At 24.4% G+C, this 22637-nt stretch overlaps 13 protein-coding genes across 13 annotated transcripts; 6 read left to right on the top strand and 7 right to left on the bottom strand.

Annotated features, from left to right (window-relative positions):
• Nucleotides 1-237: 237 nt before the first annotated feature.
• On the top strand, nt 238-2811 carry ENU1_212940 (hypothetical protein; the record flags this gene model as incomplete). Its single annotated transcript, XM_008862456.1, has 1 exon — nt 238-2811. The coding sequence occupies one exon, from the start codon at nt 238-240 to the stop codon at nt 2809-2811; it is 2574 nt and encodes an 857-aa protein (XP_008860678.1).
• A 69-nt stretch (nt 2812-2880) lies between these two features.
• On the bottom strand, nt 2881-3612 carry ENU1_212930 (eukaryotic phosphomannomutase; the record flags this gene model as incomplete). The annotated part of the gene is made up of 1 exon (XM_008862455.1): nt 2881-3612. One exon carries the CDS (start codon nt 3610-3612, stop codon nt 2881-2883), a length of 732 nt encoding a protein of 243 aa, XP_008860677.1.
• Nucleotides 3613-3698: 86 nt separating this feature from the next.
• ENU1_212920 (3'(2'),5'-bisphosphate nucleotidase, putative) lies at nt 3699-4556 on the top strand (the record flags this gene model as incomplete). Its single annotated transcript, XM_008862454.1, has 1 exon — nt 3699-4556. The coding sequence occupies one exon, from the start codon at nt 3699-3701 to the stop codon at nt 4554-4556; it is 858 nt and encodes a 285-aa protein (XP_008860676.1).
• A 1484-nt stretch (nt 4557-6040) lies between these two features.
• On the top strand, nt 6041-7933 carry ENU1_212910 (hypothetical protein; the record flags this gene model as incomplete). Its single annotated transcript, XM_008862453.1, has 1 exon — nt 6041-7933. One exon carries the CDS (start codon nt 6041-6043, stop codon nt 7931-7933), a length of 1893 nt encoding a protein of 630 aa, XP_008860675.1.
• A 72-nt stretch (nt 7934-8005) lies between these two features.
• ENU1_212900 (tyrosin kinase, putative) lies at nt 8006-10079 on the bottom strand (the record flags this gene model as incomplete). Its single annotated transcript, XM_008862452.1, has 2 exons — nt 8006-9928; nt 9990-10079. The coding sequence occupies 2 exons, from the start codon at nt 10077-10079 to the stop codon at nt 8006-8008; spliced, it is 2013 nt and encodes a 670-aa protein (XP_008860674.1).
• Nucleotides 10080-10181: 102 nt separating this feature from the next.
• On the bottom strand, nt 10182-10616 carry ENU1_212890 (hypothetical protein; the record flags this gene model as incomplete). Its single annotated transcript, XM_008862451.1, has 2 exons — nt 10182-10346; nt 10407-10616. 2 exons carry the CDS (start codon nt 10614-10616, stop codon nt 10182-10184), a joined length of 375 nt encoding a protein of 124 aa, XP_008860673.1.
• A 176-nt stretch (nt 10617-10792) lies between these two features.
• On the top strand, nt 10793-11348 carry ENU1_212880 (hypothetical protein; the record flags this gene model as incomplete). Its single annotated transcript, XM_008862450.1, has 2 exons — nt 10793-10862; nt 10921-11348. 2 exons carry the CDS (start codon nt 10793-10795, stop codon nt 11346-11348), a joined length of 498 nt encoding a protein of 165 aa, XP_008860672.1.
• An 880-nt stretch (nt 11349-12228) lies between these two features.
• On the top strand, nt 12229-12732 carry ENU1_212870 (hypothetical protein; the record flags this gene model as incomplete). Its single annotated transcript, XM_008862449.1, has 1 exon — nt 12229-12732. One exon carries the CDS (start codon nt 12229-12231, stop codon nt 12730-12732), a length of 504 nt encoding a protein of 167 aa, XP_008860671.1.
• Nucleotides 12733-13290: 558 nt separating this feature from the next.
• On the bottom strand, nt 13291-15189 carry ENU1_212860 (hypothetical protein; the record flags this gene model as incomplete). Its single annotated transcript, XM_008862448.1, has 1 exon — nt 13291-15189. The coding sequence occupies one exon, from the start codon at nt 15187-15189 to the stop codon at nt 13291-13293; it is 1899 nt and encodes a 632-aa protein (XP_008860670.1).
• Nucleotides 15190-15410: 221 nt separating this feature from the next.
• Nucleotides 15411-17154, top strand: ENU1_212850 (protein kinase domain containing protein; the record flags this gene model as incomplete). Its single annotated transcript, XM_008862447.1, has 2 exons — nt 15411-15611; nt 15667-17154. The coding sequence occupies 2 exons, from the start codon at nt 15411-15413 to the stop codon at nt 17152-17154; spliced, it is 1689 nt and encodes a 562-aa protein (XP_008860669.1).
• Nucleotides 17155-17190: 36 nt separating this feature from the next.
• On the bottom strand, nt 17191-18858 carry ENU1_212840 (hypothetical protein; the record flags this gene model as incomplete). The annotated part of the gene is made up of 1 exon (XM_008862446.1): nt 17191-18858. The coding sequence occupies one exon, from the start codon at nt 18856-18858 to the stop codon at nt 17191-17193; it is 1668 nt and encodes a 555-aa protein (XP_008860668.1).
• A 91-nt stretch (nt 18859-18949) lies between these two features.
• Nucleotides 18950-19588, bottom strand: ENU1_212830 (hypothetical protein; the record flags this gene model as incomplete). Its single annotated transcript, XM_008862445.1, has 1 exon — nt 18950-19588. The coding sequence occupies one exon, from the start codon at nt 19586-19588 to the stop codon at nt 18950-18952; it is 639 nt and encodes a 212-aa protein (XP_008860667.1).
• A 101-nt stretch (nt 19589-19689) lies between these two features.
• On the bottom strand, nt 19690-22629 carry ENU1_212820 (dopey domain containing protein, putative; the record flags this gene model as incomplete). The annotated part of the gene is made up of 1 exon (XM_008862444.1): nt 19690-22629. The coding sequence occupies one exon, from the start codon at nt 22627-22629 to the stop codon at nt 19690-19692; it is 2940 nt and encodes a 979-aa protein (XP_008860666.1).
• Between the last annotated feature and the right edge of the window lie 8 nt (nt 22630-22637).

The following is a 22637-nucleotide window of genomic DNA, read 5'->3' as shown; positions in this document are numbered from 1 at the left end:
TTGGGTTTAATAAATAAATAAAATTAAGTTCTCTTAGTTTCATGTTCAGTATATTTATAATGACCGCATTATTTAAAACAGTTCTAATCAATTCATGAGAAATATTATTATTTTATCTTACAATAAAAATTCCATTAAAAAAGAGAAATTATTAAAAAATAAAAAAAAATTTTTCAAACTTTTGAAACAATGAGCACGAATGAAGGAAGTGAAAACACAACATTTACAGACAATTTTATGATATTTGTTAAAAACTGTGTTAAAGAAAATAATCAGTTAAGAGCTAATGATTGTATTAATCAAGTTTTCAATTCCATTTCATTTCGTAAACGACCATTTACACAAAAAGAAATGAAATATTTAAAAAAATATTATACATTATTAACAATACCAAATCAAATTTGTTTAAAAACAATATTAAATAGGGTAAATGTTAATGACATTTCAATAGAATTTGAAGAAGAATTACAAAAGACATGTACAGTTATTACAGATCCATCAACAAGAACGGAAGTGAGTGAAGTTGATCTTGGCAATAGTAATGAAAACATACCAAAACGAAATAACATTGTCCCTGTAACTAATTTACAAAAGAATGAACCAAAATATTCATTTGCTAGATATTGGATTCTTGACTCAATTAGAGCACAACACTTTATGAAAACTATTCAAGAATTACCAAAAAAAATTTTTGATGAAGTTGAAGAAATTAATGAAATAAATGTATTTGAAAAAGAATTTGTTATGGAGAAATGTGAATTTAAACAAAGAAATGATATAAATGAGAATTTATATATTCCAATGTTTATAAATGTTCCTAAAAAATTAACACCAACACAAGAATTTAGAATTGAAAAAGATCATCAACCAATTATATTTAAATTCTTTTTTAAAGATGATGTTAAATTAGGAAATGTTATTATTGTTTGTAGACCAACAGAAGACCAAATGAATAATGGTTGTATTGTTTTTGGACAATATAAGTTTAATTATATTGGAACCATTGGAAGAAATGAACCATTTGGAGTATTTGTTGATTTTACTCATAGTCGTAATTCTCTTGAATTTTTAAGTCATTTTCCAGGAGTAGAAGATAAGGTATCACCAATTAATTGTATTCATTATTTTAGTATTTTTCAAAAAGCAACACCAATAGAGATTACAGATGGAACATATTATCCAGACGTTACAATAATGGAAATAATTCCAGACCAATTAACATACACTGGTATTATTTCTTATGACTTAGCAACTTTTTATTGGTCTAAAATATCAAGAGAGAAGAAATCAGTTTATAGTGTTCCAACATTATTAAGACTATTATATAAAGGATATCTTGGTGATTTTATTGTCTCACAAACAATCGAAAATACTGTTTATGTTCATCGTCAAATGTTAAGTCCTATTGGTGATGTTGGTCAAATTATATTGTTTGATAGATCAAATGCTGTTCCATATGGTATGATATCACATAATGTTGTTGCTATGTTATTACATTATGGAGTTAAACCTGATTTATTATTTTCTAAAGTAGAAAAACATGTTTCAGAAAAGAAAATCACTAGTGTTATGACAAGAGACAATTCACAATATCTTTATAGTATTATTGATCAACAAGAACCTTTTTCTAAAGCATTAAAAGAGCATATTAATATTTCTCAATTATTATTACAAAGACATATTCCATTATATCCATCATATAGACTTGTAGGAGTATTAGACCCTTATGGAATATTAGAATCAGGAGAAATTGCAATAGGGTTAGTCAAAAATATATTAATATCATTTGGTAAAACAGCACTTGTTGCAAATAATAATGATATACATCCACTTTCATTAAAAAGGTTTATAATAAATAATTCTAAATACCCAATAAATGATTTTACTGGATGTATTATTTTTAGTTCAAAAGATCCATATTATTATGTTAATACAGAATTTGACTCTATTAACTTTACATACAGAAGAAGTGACTTTATTGTGTTTCAAGAAAAAGAAAGAAAAGAAGATAGACAAGATGAATTAATGAAACTTGATATTGAAAATGTTATTGATATGATGGAAGTAAAACAACCATTTTTTAATCTTATTGGAAGAATTATTAATCAAACAAGTTTTCAACAAGAAAAGTTTATTCATTCTCATTTACTAAATTCATTAATTAACAATGATTTAGAATCATTCCAGTCATTTGCAGATACATTTATTAAATTAAAACATACAGATAAAATTATGGAAGTAAGAGAATGTTTATTTAGAATTAGAAAAATACCTTATTCAATTAATTTTTTTGGAGTACCATTAGATGCTATTACTTCTCATCAAAGATTTAATGATTTATTAAATACATTCATTGAACAAGAAGCAAAAAAAATAGAAACATTATATAAATCTTCTTCAAGAAAAGAATATGCAAATAAACAATTATTAAATGATGCAAATGAATGTAATGAAGATTTAATTCAACAAGCAAGAAAACAATGGTTTTATTATTCAACAAAATTAAATAAAATTTTAAAAAATAATCCAAATTGGTTAATAGAATTTCTAATTGGTTCTTCATTAAGAAAAGGTTCTCAAGAACGTGCAATTGAAAAATTAAAAAATAAATATAAATTATTTAATTGTGAAGAAAAAACAAGAAGGTTAGTTGCTTTAGCTCGTTATAAAGTTGTTTATACTGAACAAATAGATAATGAAACTATATTATTATCTCCTAGTTTTGCATTTATATTATCCCAAGAATTATTCTTGACAAAAGAAGAAACATTTGCTTTACAATCAAATAATGCAATTATTCATTTAGAATAATTGAAGAAATAAAATTTGATTATTAAAAAATAATAATTTCTTTAAATTAAATTTGTTTTTTTTTTCTTTTTAAAGTCCCATTTCTTTCATTATTTTCATTACATCTTCTGGTCCATTAACTTGATGAACTTTATTAATAATTGAAGATTGTGCCATTTCATAGTCATTTCCTCCTTTCATAGTTCTATCTCCAAAAAATTCAAAATGAGAATATTTGTTTTTAATATAATTTAATGAATATGTTTTATCCCATCCAACTGGATAACAATCAAAACTAATTTGTCCTCCAATTGCAAATACAAGATTTAATTCATTGAATTCTTTTTTTATTTTTTCAATAAGTTGTTCTCTAATATGATGCTCTTTATCATATTTAAAGAATTCTTCTCGTTCTTCTTGAGAACAATTTCTTCCTATTGGTGAAACATTTAAATTACCACTACGTAATTCTATGAAAGTTCCTGTTTTTATTGGAATATCAATTTTAGATATCTCTACCAAAATATAATTTATTAGTTTATTGTATTTCTCTTGTCCTACATGTTCTTTAAAACTTAATTTACCAATACAAACACCATCTTGATATGTAACTAATCCATTCTCACAAAAAACAAATTTAAAGTATTCTGTAACATCATCTCCTAATTGTTCTTTTAATTTAGGTAAATCTGAACCACTAACAACTCCTAAATCAACTTTTTTTCCAGCTTCTTTAAGGAATGTTTTCATTTCTTGAGTAATTTTGTTTCTTGGTTTAGTTAATGTTCCATCCATATCAAATAATAAAATTGTGTTATTCATTACTAATTTAAATAAAATTTTTAAGTTCTTTTTCATTTTTTATTGTTTTTTTTAATAAAAAGAACTAAAAAGGGTTATAAATAATAATGCAAACTTCGTTATTTGAATTTGCTAATGTTCTTATTACAGCTGTAAAAGAAGCAAGTTGTAGTATTAGTAAATTTAAAGAAGAAGTTGAAATCAAATATAAGTCTGATGGGTCAGAAGTAACACAAGTTGATACACAATCACAACAAATCATATTTTCTATAATTAAAAATAAATATCCCACAATTAATATTATTGGGGAAGAAGATATTGAAGGTGGAATTCCTGGTAATCAATTGCCAACAATTACACAATTATCATTTGGTTCATTAGAAAATAAAATAATTAATATTAATGATATTATTATTTATGTTGATCCACTTGATGGAACTGACTGTTATACACATAAACAATATGATAGTGTTTGTGTTTTAGTTGGAGTAACTTATAAAGGAAAACCAATGATAGGAATAGTTTCTAAACCATTTTATAATAATGAAATAACATTTGCAATTGAGAATTATATTTCATCTATTTCACTTCAACCATTAAATGACAAAATTATTTTTGTATGTAGTAAAAAAAATAATATTCAACATTTAATTAAATCATTTCCTGATCCTTATGAAGTTAAATATAAAGGTGGGTCTGGTGCTAAAATGATGGCTATTATTCATCAAGAAGCAGACATTTATTATCATCCATTAATTCAATCATGTACTTGGGATACACTTGCTGCACAAGTAATTCTTGAAGCACAGGGAGGAATAGTTTGTGACATTTATGGAAATCCACTTTGTTATCCATCTTCAAAAAAAGAATCTATGAGACATAAAAAAGGGGTATTATGCTTAAGTCCTAGAGCAAAAAAATATTTACCTTATATGTTATCTATTTCAAAAACAATTTTACTTTAAAACAATTGAATTTTTTTAAGAATAAATTATTTATAATTAATATCTTTCATTATTTTTTATTAAACAATTCAAATTGACAAAGAAAATTTAATTAAATGAAGTTTTAATAATATTTAGTATTAAAAATAAAATATTATAATGAAAAAATTCTAAAAAGACTCAAAATGATTAAAGTAAATAAAAAGAGAAAAAAATGGTTTTTGAAATATTAATTATTATTATTGTTATTTCTAAGAATTATGACATTTAAAGTGAAGATAGAACGTCAGAAACAACACACAAACATTAAAATATATCAAAATATTGAATCATCTGTTATATTCTAGTTATGGTATTGTATTTATATAGGGAATATCTTATTTAATGTTACATGAATGACAATGATTAAATTTTATGATGATGGAATATCATTTATTATTAGAGAAGAAGTTGTTGTTTTTACTTGTTAATATGTAGGTCTACGTGATACTATAGGTATTATCAAAGAAAAAGAATATGCATGTGGTTGTTGATAAATGAAATCATTTTTAATAATATAATGGAAGAAGGATATATCTTTCATCATAAAATAAGAAAATTAATACTTTATAAACAGCTTTTTAATACTTATTAAAACCAATAAAACTTATTATTTTTTAATCATTATTTGTAATTTTCATCTTGTTTTCTTATTATTAAAATAAAGTGAAATTAATGGTATTGTTGAAAGAATAATAAAGAATGTCTTTAACAAAACTACATTAATTGATTATATTTTTATTAATTCCACTTGTATCAACTTTCTTGAAAATGTTATAATAAACAACTTTAATTATCCCTTTTAATAATAAAATTTGAAACAACGAAATAATAATGATGTGAATAACAAAGAGTGTTTAAAATTAGTAAACAAGTATGATTAAGTCATGTTTTGTTGTCTTAGAAATTTTTATTTATTGTATAATCATACTAAATCACAACATTTTTGGGTTAATAAACAATATCAAATTCCTCAAAATAGGTTTCTAAATAAAGAGAACAGTTGCATATATAAGTCTCTCATTCATTTGTTAATTGATTTATTACCCACTTGTTATTTTCAAGAAATTATTCTCAAAAGATTCTATTTTTATAAATAGTGTTTTATTTATGTATCAAAGATAAACTCATTTTTATTCTTTTTTTATAGGAAAAACATCTATTTTATTCAATGAAAAATTGTGTGTTTCTTTAAATATGACTGGTAAAAATGAAATGTATCCCTCATAACTTTTACATAAAAACTTAAAATAACATTCTACAAAAAATAATGGTTAAAATAAAACAACACTTTCTTCTTTTATCAAAATACTTTATCTTTTAAAATCAAAATGATGTTAATCTAATGATAGGAGAAAAACCCGAAAATTTAGGTTATGCAATGAAAATTTCTTTTCTTTTCCAAAAAAATGAAACGACAAAAGGGGTTTAAAACCATATTTTGATCTTATAATTTCATTACCGTAATGAAGCACTCTACTATTTTATTGCTTTGTTTTTTACTTGTCATTGTTCTTGGTGATAATACTAATACCACTGTTGACCCACCTTTTACGCCAAACTCTAAAGACTCAATTCCTAGAAATAGAGCATACCACCCCAATTGGTTTACTGGAAAAAGTCAATACGGAACATTAAATTATTGTAACAACCCTGAAGGATTTAATATTACAGAAGACATTACTAAGTCATGTTTTATTGGTCCTTATGCAGAGTCTTTGGTAATTCCATCTGCATTTCTTATTATTATCTTTGTTATTATTGTTATTATTGTCATTATTTTTTCTTGTACCAGATGTTGTTGTGGACCTTGTTGTGCCGCAAGACATGGAATTTGCTTCCCAAAAGATGAAAAGGCATATTCTACAATGGGATGGTTATGCTGGTTAATTGTTTCTATTGCTGTATTTGCAATCTTTTTAATTCCATTCTTAGCAATTGGTTTTGTTGGAAATTCTAATATGACAGTTGCATTAAAAGATGTAAAAGAGAGTTTCTTTGATACATACGATTCTATGATTGACATTTATAGAAAAACATATACTACTATGGATTCTATTGATTTAACAGGATTACAGAATTTAACTGGTTTTGATAATAGTAGTTTTAATAGTATAGTACAAACTATTTCTGATTTAAATGGTAAGATTAATAAAGTCGATAATACTGTTTCTACTGCAAAGAAAGGAGTTAATTGGATTGAAATTGCAAGAGAAGTTTTTATAGACTTAATTTTCATTGTTCCATTAGTTGGAGTTCTTTTATTCTTTATTGGGGCTGTTTGTAAATGTTGTTGTTTATCTATTTCAATTTTCCCATGTTCTATTATCTTTGCAAGTATTGCAGTTATTGTGGTTGCAGTAGAATTCCCTATTGTCACTGTTATTTCAGATGGTTGTGTATATCTCATTGAAACAATGGATCCAAATACTGTTAGTAACGATACAGATAGTAATGTTGAATTAATTCTTTCTACTTTCAAAAATTGTAGTAGTTCTGAATTAAATACAATGGTTAATCAATTCTATGATATTGAAAAACAGGTTGTAGATGTTGGTGTTGATTTCTATAATACAGTTTGTAGTTCTGATAATATTAAATCTTCTAGTTTAATTCGTTGGAACCCTGATCATTATGGTGATTGTATTAATTCTCCTAACAATAAGGGTCTTTGTGTTTTAAACCTTAATAAAACAAGTACTACTGTTACTGTTTCTCCTATGAATTGTGCAGCTGCTCCTGATAGTAGCACTGCGTCAATTTCTGATATTGTACAAACTGTTGAAAATATATCATTTTCAGATTATAAATTTTATTATATTGATTACTCAAATGTAAATGGAAAAACACAAGCTGAAATTTTGGCTCAAATCAGTACTGCACCAGTTAAATGTGAGTCAGTAAGTTATCAAACTAGTGGTGATTCAGGAAATTGGGTCATAACAGATGTTGCATGTTCTGAACCAAATAAGATAGGTATTGATCAATGTGCTACAGCATGTCCAGATGATTACAAACAATATGCCGATACTGTAAATTCATTACTTTCAGTTGCTAATTCATTAACATCAGTTATTGATATTATTACAAAAGAAGTTATTCCATTAATTAGTTGTGATTCAATAAATACAAAAGTAACAAATGTAAAAGAAGCTACTTGTTATAGATTTATTGATCATGAAACATTATTGGTTACTGGATTATTAGGATATGCTGTATCTTTATGTATTATCTTTGGATTCTCGTTATTGGCAATTAAAAGATTTAATAAGAAGAATTATGGTCCTGTTGATGAATCAACAAAATATTATGATGACCAAGATAGTAATGGAATTGAATTAACTAATGGGCCTAACTGAAATTTAAATATACAAAGATAAGTCTTACAAATTTAATTAAAAAATCTTTTGTAACGTTTAATTTAATCTCTTTTAATTTATTAGAGCAATTTCTTGATTTGATGTAATAAATGAAGCTAAAACATTAACCACTTCTTCAAAATCAGGTCTATTTGATGGTTGTTCATTCCAACATCTTGCCATTAAACTTGAATACATTAAATCAACGTTTTCTGGAATTTTTGGACGTAAATGAGCATTAACAACATAATCAGAGATACTTTTTAAAGGTATATTTTTATAAGGAATGTCTCGAGTAAGAAATTCCCACATTATAATTCCAAAAGAATAAACATCTACTTTTTGACAATAAGGTTTTCTTGCTAAAATCTCTGGAGCAATCCAAGAAAGAGTACCACAAACTGTTGTTTTAATTGTTTCATTATTATTAAGTGATATTGACAATCCAAAATCACTTACCTTAACTCTCCATAAAGAATCTACTAATAAATTACTTGACTTAAGGTCTCTATGAATAATTGGTGGTATTTTATTATGAAGATAATACATTCCACTTGCTGCATCATGGAGCATTTTTAATCTTCTTTTCCATGTAAGATAAATACTTTTATCAGCTAAAATATTTCTTACCGACCCTCTTTCCATTAATTCCATAACAATTAAAATATTATTCATATCTGTTCCACTTCCAAAGAGTTGAAGAACACAAGGATGTCTTAGATGTTTCATTAATTGAACTTCTTTTGTAAATTGAAGAATAGTATTGTCTATAACCATCCTTGTTGGAATCAATTTAACAGCAACACTTTGACCTCTCCATGTTGCTCTCCATACATTTCCAAATGTTCCTTTTCCAAGAATGATATCACAAACAACTTCATTTGGATTAATAAAATCTTCAGTTAGGGGTATATTTTTTTTCTTAGTTTTAATAATACAAAGAATAACAAATATCAGTACTAAGACAATTATTCCAATAATTAGTATAGAAGTTACAACAATAATCAATCGATGTGCTAATGAAGTATTAGAAGCAGATTCTATTGGAATAAAAAATGAAAGATGTTGTGGAGACTCATCTTGACCATTAAGAATAATACCCAAATTTATTGTTGAATTAAAAAGTTTAGATATGATATTATCAACATCGCAGAAAAGTTTAGTTTCTTCTTCATAGAGAGCATTTACAATAAACTCCTCTTGGTCTTTTTTAATTTTACACTTAGCATTATTTGTTGATAAAAATCCATTTCCTTTAACTAAAATAACTTGGGACTGAGTAAATGTTATTAATTCAGCTGAAGTCAATGTGATATTATAAAAACTGAATTTTACAAAAGAATTAGTAACACTGAGACTTAGTCCTGGTCTTTCCAAAATAACATTAATATTAATCCAATTATTTAATGTAGTAATACTGGGAAGAATACAATACCCATGAGTGTCATCAATATGTTGGAATGGTACTTCAATAATATCAAAATAACAAGAGAATTTTCTTGAAGATTCAATATTTAATTGTGTTGTTATTTTAATTAAACTACCACCAGTAATTGGTGCAGAAGAAGGAAATAAAGAAATAATTTCTGGAAGTGTTGTTTTAAAATGAAATGTAACTTTAAAGAGATGGATACATAATATATTATTTAATTCAATCAATTGAATTGAGTTTAATCCATTAATAACACTATTTCCTTTCATTGTAAAGATAAGAGTTTTAACACAATTTCCTAATGTCCCCCAAGGCTGGGTATTTAGAGTTGATTGTTTTTGGTCATTATTGATTTTAATTTGAAGAAATGAAGGAGGTGAATATAAGTCAAGATTAGAACCATATTGAAGTGTTATATTTACATATTCACAGATAGTATCATTTAGTATTTCAATTGTTTTATAAAATGGATTAAAAAGAAATGAGTTACTTCTTGAACAATCAGTTGTAGATATGTATTGTAAATTTTCAGGACATTGAGTATCATAAGGAATAGTTTGATTCTAATAATAATTATTTCTTCTTATTAAATTAGTAAATAAAAAAAAGATTAAAACTACAAACAGATTCAAATATAAATTCAAGTTCTGAATTAAATTGATAACTTCCATTAGAATATTTAATGATGAATACTATTATAAATGATAGTAACATGTTAATACCCTCTCTTTTTGTTTTTAAGTTTACTTTTTTATCGACTTTTTTCTTAACTTTTTAAAAATAAATTTCAATATAAAACTTCTCTTTTCTATTTATTTACCATCCATACTTTTCTCTTCCACTTTTCTTTTTTAATGAATATGTTATTTTTTGCTCTTCAATTCGTTCTTCATTTTCTTGAAGATTAAATGCTAATGCACTTAATTGATTCTTTGATTTAGATATTCCATTTGGTTCATAGAATTTTGTTTGTAAATTACTCTATTTTATGTTACTTTTTTTCTGATTTTATTTTTTATTATAATTTTACTATATACAAACTATAAACTCTGGTTTTTGTTTCAACAACTCCTCTTCAGACTTTTTAACTAAATCAAGAGCATTAACCTCTTTTGCTCCTTCCATCATTTTTAATATCTTATTTGCTCTTTTCTCTTTTGCTGTTAAACGTTTTTTTGGAGCACTTTCTCTTTTTTGTTTGTCTTCATTAGAAAGATGATTAACAGTAGGTGATGACTTATCGTTTTGCATCAATGACAATCCAATCTTTTCATTTTTCTTTGTTATAAAAAAAAATAAAAAAAAAAAATAAAGAACTAAATACAAGAATTATTAGAGATGATACTATAAATAACAAAAATTTCTAAATAAATTTTTGAAATGTTTTTTTTTTGGTATTACTAAAAAATAGAAAAAACTCAATATTTATGTCCTTCGTTTCATTGAAGAAGATTTTTAAATATGTATTTATTGGATGGTCATTAGTTATGGGGATTTGTTTGTAAATTTTTTTTTATTTTTAATTTCTAACAAAATGTATTAAACTATCAAGTAGTTATATTAACAGGAGCTTTACATTTTGTATATAATTCAGCAGGATCATTTTTAATAGAAGGGTTAAAAACAAACCCAACTCTCGCAGTAATTCTAGTTGCAGTTGCATTATTAGTAATGGGGTTAATGACAATTTTATATCCAATTTATTTCATTTTTTTTAAAAGAGAATCATTTGTTAATTCAAATTGGTTCTTTACATTATGGTATTTTATCTTATCTTGTCTAACTTTTTTTATTACTGGAGTACTTGGTTTAGTTGTTGGAGCTCTTTGTTTTGTAACAGCTGTTTGTTTATTGATAGCAATTATCATCTTAAAATTCCCTAACAATTCAACAATGCAACGAATAGATGATACAGAGGTACAACCTGAGTATCATTCACAAATTCAGCAACCTTCAAATTCTTTAACAGAAAAAAAAAACTAAATACTTTTTATCAACTTAACAAAATTGTAATTTATAATACTTTTTTGGATTTTAAATTCTATTTTTTATTTAATATGTACAAATTGAATTTTGTGTTTTTATAATTCTTTTATAAAGACATTTTCTTTACTTATTATTTTCTATAAAAAATATTTCTTTCTTCTCCAAGAATTGAAATATTTCTTTTTATTATTCTTGTTTAAATACTGAATTAAGACATGACTAAACAAGTAATGATTATTTAAAAAATTCAATTAAAATATGTACATAACGATGAACAATTTTCAGTAATATAAAAAATATAATAGAGTTTAATATCTTCTTATAAAAAATAAAAAAAAAACCAAAGAAAGAAGTAATAGATTGAGTCTATTGTTAATTACTTATAAATAATAATTTAAACAAGTGAATTTACAGTACTTTATTTCATTTATACAATATGTCTTATTTTATAATATAGTGTTATTTTAGGTAATTTATTTAATTATTTAATTTATTAAACACTATGATGTAATTCTATAGTCTTTGTCTTATCCAGAAAAGCTTCTAAAAATAATGAGTCAATAGAATTGTTAATTACAAACAATATATTTTAACTATGAAATTATTAAACAAATTTAAAACTTGAAATAATATTATATAATTAATAATAAACATATGTTATAATCTCAAAATGAAATACACCATTAATGTAGATAATAGACATTCTAAGTGAATAAAAGATAATAAAAGTATTTAAAACCAAGAGTTAGTTATGATTGTTCCCAAAAAAAAAACAAAAAACCAACAACATTAATTTCATTTTAAATAAATTTAATTAATTTTTTTTCGAATAACTTAAAAAATAAAAGAACTGAATATATTATTTTATTAATTAAAAATGAACCAAGAAGAAACTGCTCAAACTACATATGTTCGAGTTTCCCAAGAAGAATTAGGTGATATTCCATGGTATTCAAACAATGATATGTTTAATGAACAAATTGATATTAAGACATTTATAGGTAGTCCATCTTCATACTCAGTTCCTACAAATGCTAAACTACGATTTGAGAATAATATAATTACATATCTTAAATATTATATTGGGACTATATTTATATTATTACTTCCATCAGAGTTTTTATCATTTAAATTCTTTTTTATTGAATCAGTAATTAACATTATCTTATATTTTTTTGGAAATAAGTTATCAAAAAAATTATCTCAAACTCCAATGGTTTTTATTTTAATCTATTTATTAACATTATTTACTCTTTGCTTGTGTGTTAATAGACTTATTATTTGGTTACTTTATTTGATAGCCATTTCTCGTTTGTTATTTTTTTTCTGTTTCTTATTCATTCAACTTTTGTGTTTGTTTTTTCAAAACTTATTTTTCTAGTTTGCTCTCTTCATGCTTTAACAAGAATTCATGTAGAAGAGTTTTTCATTAATTCTATCTAATTTAATTTGTTCAAATCATATCTCTTCTTCTTCTTCTTTTTTTTAAAACTATGTAGTTATTGATAGTTATTAAATATTATTTAAATTCATTTTTTAATTATTTATTAAAATAAATCATTTAATTTCAATAGAAATAAAAAAAAATAATTTTTAGTTTTGAAGAATTGAATATTCTTTTATGAAAGTAAAAATTTTTTTTATTTGAAGGAATTGATATTGTAAAAAATGAGGTTTATTAGTTTATAATGAAGTCTGTATAGTTTTTGAAAGAAGAGTCTATATTTTTTAATTATTACTAAAAGAGATAAATAAAATGAGTTATTAAATACTATCTTAGAAAATAGAATATAAACTTTAATAAAACAATAAGAATAATACTTTTTTATAAAGAATTGATGTTTTTTTATTTGTTAAAGAAATTATTTTAGAACAAAATTAATTTGAAACTAAAAAATAAAATTTTCATCTTAAAATTTAGAAGTTATTAAAAAAATTATTATTTAATAAATGTATCATGTTTTGGTGGTAAAGTTGGTTTAGTTAATAATTGCGTGGGACGATCTCTTTTTGGTAATGGTGGACATTCTTTAGTTTGTTGACAGATTGTTTCATTTGAACTTTTTAAGATTTGTTTTTGTGGAAGAGATGGGGGTTGTTTCTTTGGTTGTTCTATGAGTTGTTTTGGTGGAAGAGATGGTGGTTGTTTATCATGAAGATTAGTTGTAAGTTGAGTTTGTTGTATTAAAGTAGAAGATTTTATTAATGAGTCTTTCTTTGGTAGTGCTGGTGGTTGTTTTTTATTTAAAGGTTTAGTTGTGTCTAATTTATTTATAAAATGATTATAAATTCTGTTAATGTCTTCTTTATCAAAAAAGATATCTAATTCTTTTAACGAATATGGTTGAAGTGTTTTATCAATAGTACCACTTTGTGGTATTCTAATTTTTCCTTCATCAATTAATTTATTAGGAATAGGAGTATTTTCAACTTGATTTTCTTCTTTTATTGAAGGCTGAGAAATTTTAGGAATTGGATTTATACATTCTTTTTGAAGTTGAATTGATTCTATAGGTTGTTGAAATTCTTTTTTATTTATTTCTTTTGGTTTAATTTCAAAACCTCTTTTTTTTTCAGATTGTTCTACTACATGAACTTCTTTTATTTGTTCTTGTTGTTCTTCTACAATAATTTCTTTTTTTTCATCATTTTTCAGTCCTTTATCTTTAAGATAATCAACCATAGAGAAATTTGGAATAGGAATTGGAAACATTTTAGGAGAATAACAAATTTCTAAGATAGCACAATTAATCATTTCAATAATATATTGTTCTATCGTTGGTAATTGTTTACATTCATAATTACCTATTCTTAAATAATATGAAATACCAATTTTAGGTAATTCATGAAATGAAAACCAAAGAGTACTTGATGGGATTTTTAATATTCTTACTCTAACATCCCCTAATAATGATGTTATAGAAAATGATAATTGAATTTTAATATTTAATAATTTAAAATCATATACAAAAGACGCTCCAATAGGACCTGTATAATCAAGTGTTCCATCAATAGTAATAGCACCCGGTTCATTACCACATTGTACTTTAGGTGATTTAATATATGGAACATTATTTCCCATTTGAATAAGATTCATTGAAAGATTTGGTGTTAATTCTAATGCAAATAATTCATTAATTTTATTTCTTACTAAATTATGTAAATCAGTATTAGAAATGAAGGGGTATGAAAGTAATTGAAGTAACATATTGACGGTACTAGACCAATGTTTATCAGAATCACTTAGTCCTTGTTCATTTTTAATCATTTGTTCTCCTAGTAATAGGTATTGTTTTCTTCCAATACCATTTTTTGTCATTTGACTACTTCTTTGGTTATGTGCAAGTTCACATAATTCATTCAATAGTTTGTCCCAATATTCTAATTCATAAGCATATCTAAATCGAATTTGAACAATGTCAGAGTTTTTATAAATTGGTCCATATTCCCCAATAACTCTCATAAAATTTTTCTTTGACATCTTTCTTCCACTAAAACTAACATTTTTAATTTGTACTGTTTTAAGAGGAATACGTACTAATTGAGTTGATATTATTAAATTAATATATTCACTATCAGTAGATAATATTGCACTTGTTTCTTCACTTTCTATTTGAATAATACATAACGAAGACACTTCGTTTAATGGTGCATTATTAAACCAATCAGAAACAAAAGTAGGTATTTGATTTGTTTTTGGACACTTTAAGGGTGTAGTTACTGGTATAGGAGGTGGAACTTTTGGAGAGTATTTAAAGAGTAAAAAGAATGTAATCGTAACAAAACAAATTAATCCTAAAATTATTGTGAGACAGAGAATAAGAAAAGAAAAAATCATCTACAAATAATAGAGATTTTGTTTATTTTTTCAAAGTTTTTCTTTTCACTTTCTTTTTTTTTCAACAAAAACTAAAACATCATTTTATTTTTCATTAAACAACTTTTTAAACTATTTTTTTTTATACATCTTTTTAATATAATTTTTAAATAGTAAAATAGATTATAAATTATAAATAAATATGATTTTATAATAATACTTTAATTATTAATTCTAAGTTCATGGAGGTAGGTGCTCCATTGGAAGTAAAATATGAACGTGACAGATTGTTATATACAGTTTATGGATATTGGGACCCAATTGAAATAGCAAAAATTATAAGTGTAGTGGAAAGAATTAATTCTCCATATCTCCTTCAATATAGAAATTGGAGATACCAACAACCAGACTATGTTGATACAAATTTCTTTTCAAGAAAACAAGTTTGTAACTTACAATTATTCGTTAATATATAAAAAAAATATTCATTGATAGAAGCCAAAAGGTATTTTAACTTTTGAATCAGATTTAATTCCATTTACCTTGGAGCAATTTCTTCAAAATGAACCCAATCATACTTTGAATGGAGATAAAGCTATGTCTGTAATTTCACAAGTATGGATGGCATTAAATTCAATAAGAAATTTTTCTGATTATATTAAAGTCTATTCATTACATCCGTCTAATATTGCTATGTCAGTTATACCTGGAACTAATCCAAAAACATATCAAATTCAATTAATGAATTATATTCCATTAATTTTTATTCAAACATTTTCTACAGAACAAAAGATGTTTATTTCACCAAGTCAATTAAAACTTTTGGCTAAAGATAAAAGAGGTACTGATTGTAAAGCTGATCTTTTTACATTTGCATTACTTATAACAAAAATATGGACTGGTAAATTACCATATTCACCAAATGTTACATTAAAATCATTAATAGAAAATTGTGTTGAACAGTATATTGATACTTCATTATTTAAAAATCCATTAGTTAAAACATTAGTTGAAATGATTTTATTAAAAAATGTAAATTGGGATTATACTTATGAAGATAAATATTTAAAACTTGCTCGTAAAGCAACATTTTTAGAATTTAGAAGTAAACCTGAAGACTTTGAAATTATTGAAGATATTGGTCAAGGAACATCTGCTATTGTTTATCAAGCAATTCAAAAAACAAAAAGAGGAGAGCGTGTTGTTGCAATTAAAGAAATGACAATAAATGATGGTGAAAGGGAGTATATTCAAAATGAAGTTGATATTATGGCATTATGTCAACATCCTAATGTCATTCAAATGTATGATTCATTTATTCATTCAAAAAGTTTTAGAGGGTTACAACAAGGAAGTTATGCAGAAATTATTATAGAATTTTGTGATGGAGGAACATTACAAAGTTTTTTTGAGAAAAATTATCCAATTGAACCATTTCCAGATTATTTAATGACACATACATTATCAGAAATATTAAAGGGATTATGGTATCTTCATAGTGAACATCATATTGTTCATCGTGACTTAAAACCAGAAAATATTTTATTAAAAGTTAATCCAAATAATCCTCATGTACCTTTCATTAAAATCGCTGATTTTGGATTATCTAAAATTGTTGAAAATCATCAAATGATGCAAAGCTATGTTGGAACTCCGGTTTTTATGGCACCTGAAGTATTTAAAAGAATTCAATATAATTATAAATGTGATTTATGGTCATTGGGAGGATTACTTTATTTCTTACGTACTCACACCTATCCACTTAGTGCTAATAGGCAAAGATTTATGGAAAATATGCAACACGATGTTGTACCAATATATGAATATAATGTATGGAAAACAATTCCAGGCATTAAACGAATTGTAGAAAATCTTATTGTCTATAATCAAAGAAAAAGGTATAGTTGGCAAGCTATTCATAATGACCCATATGTGAAACAAATTCTTGAAGAGGACAATGTTGTTAGAGATTATTCAAAGTTATAAGTCAATTATAATTTCCTATTTTGTTCTTTTTATATTTCAAATATAAAGCAAATTCTTTAATCCTGAGCCACAATAAAAACAGGTTGTTGATGTACATTGAATTGTGTTTAATAATGGTTTTAATAATTCTTGTTCATGTGATGAAAGTAATGGAAATATTGAACAACTATTACATCTCATACATTTCCAAGATTTATAAACTTTAACTACTGGTTGTTTAGTTATTACACAAAGTTTAAAACAGTGACTCAATGGACATACAATTTGATTCTTTTTAATAATACAAGACTGTTTACATAATGGACATGTATATTCAAATATTCCTTTATATTCATTAGTCCAATTTGGTAGTTCATAATTACCAATAAAACAAAAATATCTTTGAAGTAAATCATGAATAAATGTTGGTAACTTTGATAATATAATTCCTTCAGACTTTAAATAAGTAATCCATTTTAATAAAATATTTGCAGTAATATCTATTTGTAATTGATTAATTTCATTTATTGATTCATTTCTAATAACACTATCTTCTGTTATTAAATTTGTTAAATTTAAATCATATTCTTTCCATAATGAACTAAGTTCTTCATTAATTTTGGGTATTTCATTTTCTTTTATTTCTTCCATTCCTTTATCTCTTTTATAAATTACTAATAAATGATTGGGAAATACTGATCTACTTAATGAATTTTGTAATGGAATTAATGAATAAATATTTCCTTCAGAAGACAAATCAAATGAAACAATATTATTTGCAATAGTACTAATTTCATTATTATTAAGATTTAATTTCTTAATATTAAATTGATAGTCTTGAAACAATAATGATGACTCTGTATTCAAACAACATGTAGTACAAAGTCCTATTTCTAATGATGAAATACATTGAAATGTTTTAAGATCTACAACCTTTATTTGAGTTGATTTTAATACAAATATTTTATCTTGATAAATAATAATTGAAAGAGGAACACAATAATCTTTTTCCATAATTTCTGTTTTAACAAATGTGAATGATTTATTTTTAAATTCTAACAAATCTAAACACCCATCAATTCTTCCAAAGATAAAGTGTGTAGTTTCATTTTTTTGAAATGATACAAAATGTTTTGAATACATTTTTAAGTTAATAGAAATTATAGAGTCATAAGGTTCTGATAATATCATGAATGTATTTCCTGTTAATACTGCAATATCATTTTTATCAGTAAATTGTGCATCTACAATAAATAATGAATATTTTCTTTTAATATATTCTTCATTATTTATTTTATGTTCTACACTTTTTCCCCATAATTCCTTAAAATACAAATTAATTATATGTGAAATATCATTTGATATACACCATAATGAAGATGGTGTAGTTTGTTCTGTTTTTTCTGTATAAACAACTAATGAATGACAATTCCAAGAAACTAATAATCGTTCTTGTTCATCACTTTTAGTTTTATTCCAACACATTGAAGTAACAGTATGAATACTATTCTTTGCTTCATTAGATGGAACAAGAAAAATTAAATTTGAAGGCTCAAAATTACCTACATCAACATTGTCTTGGTCTGATGGCATATCAAAATTAGTGATAAAACCATTTGTTGGATTTGTTATATAACAAATATTATTTCCTCCAACAGCTACTAATCCATTAGTAGAGACTTTAATCATTGGAGTAAATGATGTTGTCCGAAACAAATTTTTCATTGAAATACATTTTTTAAGTTCTTGTTATTTAGTATTAATAATTTTATGATAAAAGAATTATAAACGATAATTAAAAGAAAATTTCAATGATTCAAAGCCGTATGTCTTTAGCTCCTTGTGATATATAACAGCGCATTGGAATAAGAAATATACCATAATACCTCCAAACAGTAAAATAGCATGTTTTGTATTTTGGAATTAATGTATAATCACCATTTATTCCTTCAACATTAATTGTAAATGAAGTAGAATTAGACCATTCACTGCATTTATTTATTTCATATAAAACATTTACACGGTCTTTTATTCCTTTCTCATATAATTGTAAATAAATATCTCTTCTACGTGGATTTTCTATTTCAATTTTTAGTACTGGACCTTCTTGAATAACTTCTTTAATTTGAATTGGAGTACCAAGCACAATAGAAGATGCTGCTATGTTTCGGGCATTTGTTGGAAAATAACGAATATCATATTGACCTTCACAAAGTGAATTAAATTCAATTGTTCCTTTTGGACTATCTATGTATTTATATTTTAAATATTTTCTATTATCACTTTCATTAATATCAAATAATCCTATCCATGAGTATCTATTATATTTATCTCCAACATCATATTGAACTTGAATACTTGAATTATTAGGATTACTAACAATAAATAAAATACTATCGTCAAAATATTCAGGAACAGAATAGCTTTCGGGTATTTCAGGTGGTGATAAGGTCATCAATAATTATTAAGATTTTTTATACCTTTTTTGTTAGTAAAAATATTTTTACTTGAAAAATAAAACAATTTTAAATGAAATAAAAAACGATAAACATCATTTTATTTCAAAAAAGTTTCCATAATATCTCTAGCTACTGAATCAAAATTAGTATTATCTGAACGTGAAGTCATTCGATAAAGATCTTTAGTATAATAACTTAATTTCATTCGTAAAATTTGATATTCTTGCATATCATTAATAAACTTATCTTTGAAAATCAGCTCTCTGAGTTGAGTCAATCCATTGTATGTAATATCTGGTTTATCAACAGAACAATCAGCTTCACTTTTCAAAGTTAATACTGGTATTAGTGGTTTAAACTTTGACTTAATAAGGTCATCAGGTGAATAAGGTAAAAAGAAAATCCAAGAATAAATATCAACTGAACATTCTGGAATAATTTGTAACATATCAAATAATTGTAATCCACTTAGAATAATCATTGGATCTTTGTCAAATGGTAAATTGAATATTGTTATTAATTCATTTAATATTGTAGGCATTCTCTTTTTTAGTCTTGTGAATGAACATTTTAATAACATTACTTTTAATAATAATAAACCGTTAATATAAATTTGTGTACATGGATATTGTTTTATAGTATCAATTAATTTGTCTAATAAAATTTCAACTAATAATTGGTTTTGATCCATAAAAGTGTCAAATACTTCATTTTCTCCAGAAAGTAATAAAAAGGCAACTCTTTTAAATATTTTAGCTCGTGTAGGAATTTCATTTTCTTTCGTAGTAAATAATTGTCCCGATTTACCAATACTGTTAATCATATCAAATAATAGACGTGCTCCATTAGTTGTATAAACTGAATATATTGGTATTTTCCATAAATTTAATAATGTTGGAGATTTAGTAAAGAAATCTTCATTTGTAAAAACATTTATTACAAGTTTACTCCATTTATTTGTTAATTGGTTTCTTTTTGCTAATTCAATGAGAACATTAAGAGAAGCAATATTTATTCCCATATCATTACAAGGATGAAGTAAATTATTTTCAAATTGTTTTCCTAAATCAATCATTGTTGAAATAGAAGAATCATCAAATACAAAAGAAATAATTGGAATGATATCATTTGTGACTATGTTTATAACATCAGAATTAATCAGTAATTCATTATTAACAATATTTGGTTCACTCTCTTCACTATTTTTTGATGACGTTTTACTCTCATTAACTTCACTTGTTCTTGGTGTTTTACCTTCACTTGACTCACTAAGATGTTCTGGTGTTGATAAAACAGATGAAATACTTTTTCTTTTTTGATTAATTTTAACCGTTTGATTATTTTCTTTCCATTGATGAATAAAAAGCATAAACTTATTAAGAACATTAGTGATTAATTCTTGCCAACCAGTTTCAAGTTTTGTTTGAAGTTTAATATCATTTTGATTCATAGAATCCAAAAAGACTTTAATTGTATGAATATTAGAAAATATTAATTCATCATTATTAATATAACAATTAATGATTGATTGAATATACATTTGAGTTCGATAAATTTCTATTGGAGAAATAATTTTTGAAATTAAAAATTGAAGGAAATTTAATATTTGTTTTCTTGGAATTTCTAAGAACATATTTGTTTCACTAATAACTAATAAAGACCATAACATTTTTACAATTGACTCTTTATCAAATGACTTAAATAAAGAAATGTGTTCATCAGAGAATTCATTTGTAATAATAAGATAATTTGAAACAAATTCTAAAGGAAAAGTGTTAAAGACTTTTTCAATGAAAGCAACACAATTTGTTTGTATTAAGAATAAGTTTGTTGCTTTCATACAAAATTCATATAAGTCAAAATATGTTAATATGATTTGTTTTATTGTTGATGTAAGGAAATATTTTTGAATTGGTTGTTTTTCTTTTGTACCTTTAACATCAAAAAATACTGAAACAACTAACATAGGTACAAAGAGGACAGCATTTCCTATTTGTTGACCTGCACTAACTTGTTGAGATTGAGGACTTGAATTTTCTTCGTATAATGATTTATAGGGGAATAAATTTAGTGAATATTCAAAAAGCTTTCTTTGAATATCGATTATTGGACTAACTTCATCACACAATAACAAAATTTGAGGAGAAATAATAGTACACATTTGGTTGAGAATAGTTGATAATGCCTGAATCAATAAAACTACAGAAGTTTTATATTCTGTTGATGGAATATAAGAGACACAATCATCAATCATTCTAAGAAAATGTTGACGATAAATATTCTTTTCTTGAGAAATGCCACTAATTAATGTTTGAATAAATAAAGGATATCTAGTAATACATTCATCTGGATGAGTAATATCACTAACTTTCATTAACAATTTAACTAAAGACAATAAATGAAGTTGTAATTTAGGAGAAGACGTAATAGATTCAGCAAATGAAGATAATACAGTGTATTGAATAGAAATGCCAATTTTTTTTATTGTTTGATTTTCTTGATAATTAGTAAAAATATTAATTAAAATATCAGTTATTAATGATTGATATTTAAAAATTACATTCTTATTTGAGTTATTTACAATTTTTTTATTTGCTTTTAAATAAATCATTAATGTAGTAATAATAAACAAAAGAAGATTATTTGGTTCTGGTAATTGTTCAATTTGAGGATTAATTTCTTTATATTTATTTAATAAATACTTTGGAACTATTGCTCCTTCTAAGGCTTCAATCATTTTATTATCAATACAACTAAATAAAGTTTCAATCATGTTAAGATGTGTTAACAGAAGGTCATCATTTACTTCAAAATTACAATATTTTGTTCTTTTTTCAAGAGGAATATATAAAGGAATAAGAATTGGTAAAACAACACGACCAATTGTTTCAACATTAAATGAACACTGAATAAAATCAAGGAAATAAGGATCACATGACTGATGATTATAGAATCTTAAAAATAATAATAATGCTCTATTAAAAACTGAATTTTCAATATCATAAACTAATACTGTTGAATTTTTCCAAAATAACATATATTTTA

The sequence above is a fragment of the Entamoeba nuttalli genome (genome assembly GCF_000257125.1).
Source record: "Entamoeba nuttalli P19 unplaced genomic scaffold asmbl_10145, whole genome shotgun sequence".
NCBI lineage: Eukaryota > Evosea > Mastigamoebida > Endamoebidae > Entamoeba > Entamoeba nuttalli.
Note: the sequence above shows the minus strand (reverse complement) of the source record. Positions and strands in the feature narration are given on the sequence as shown.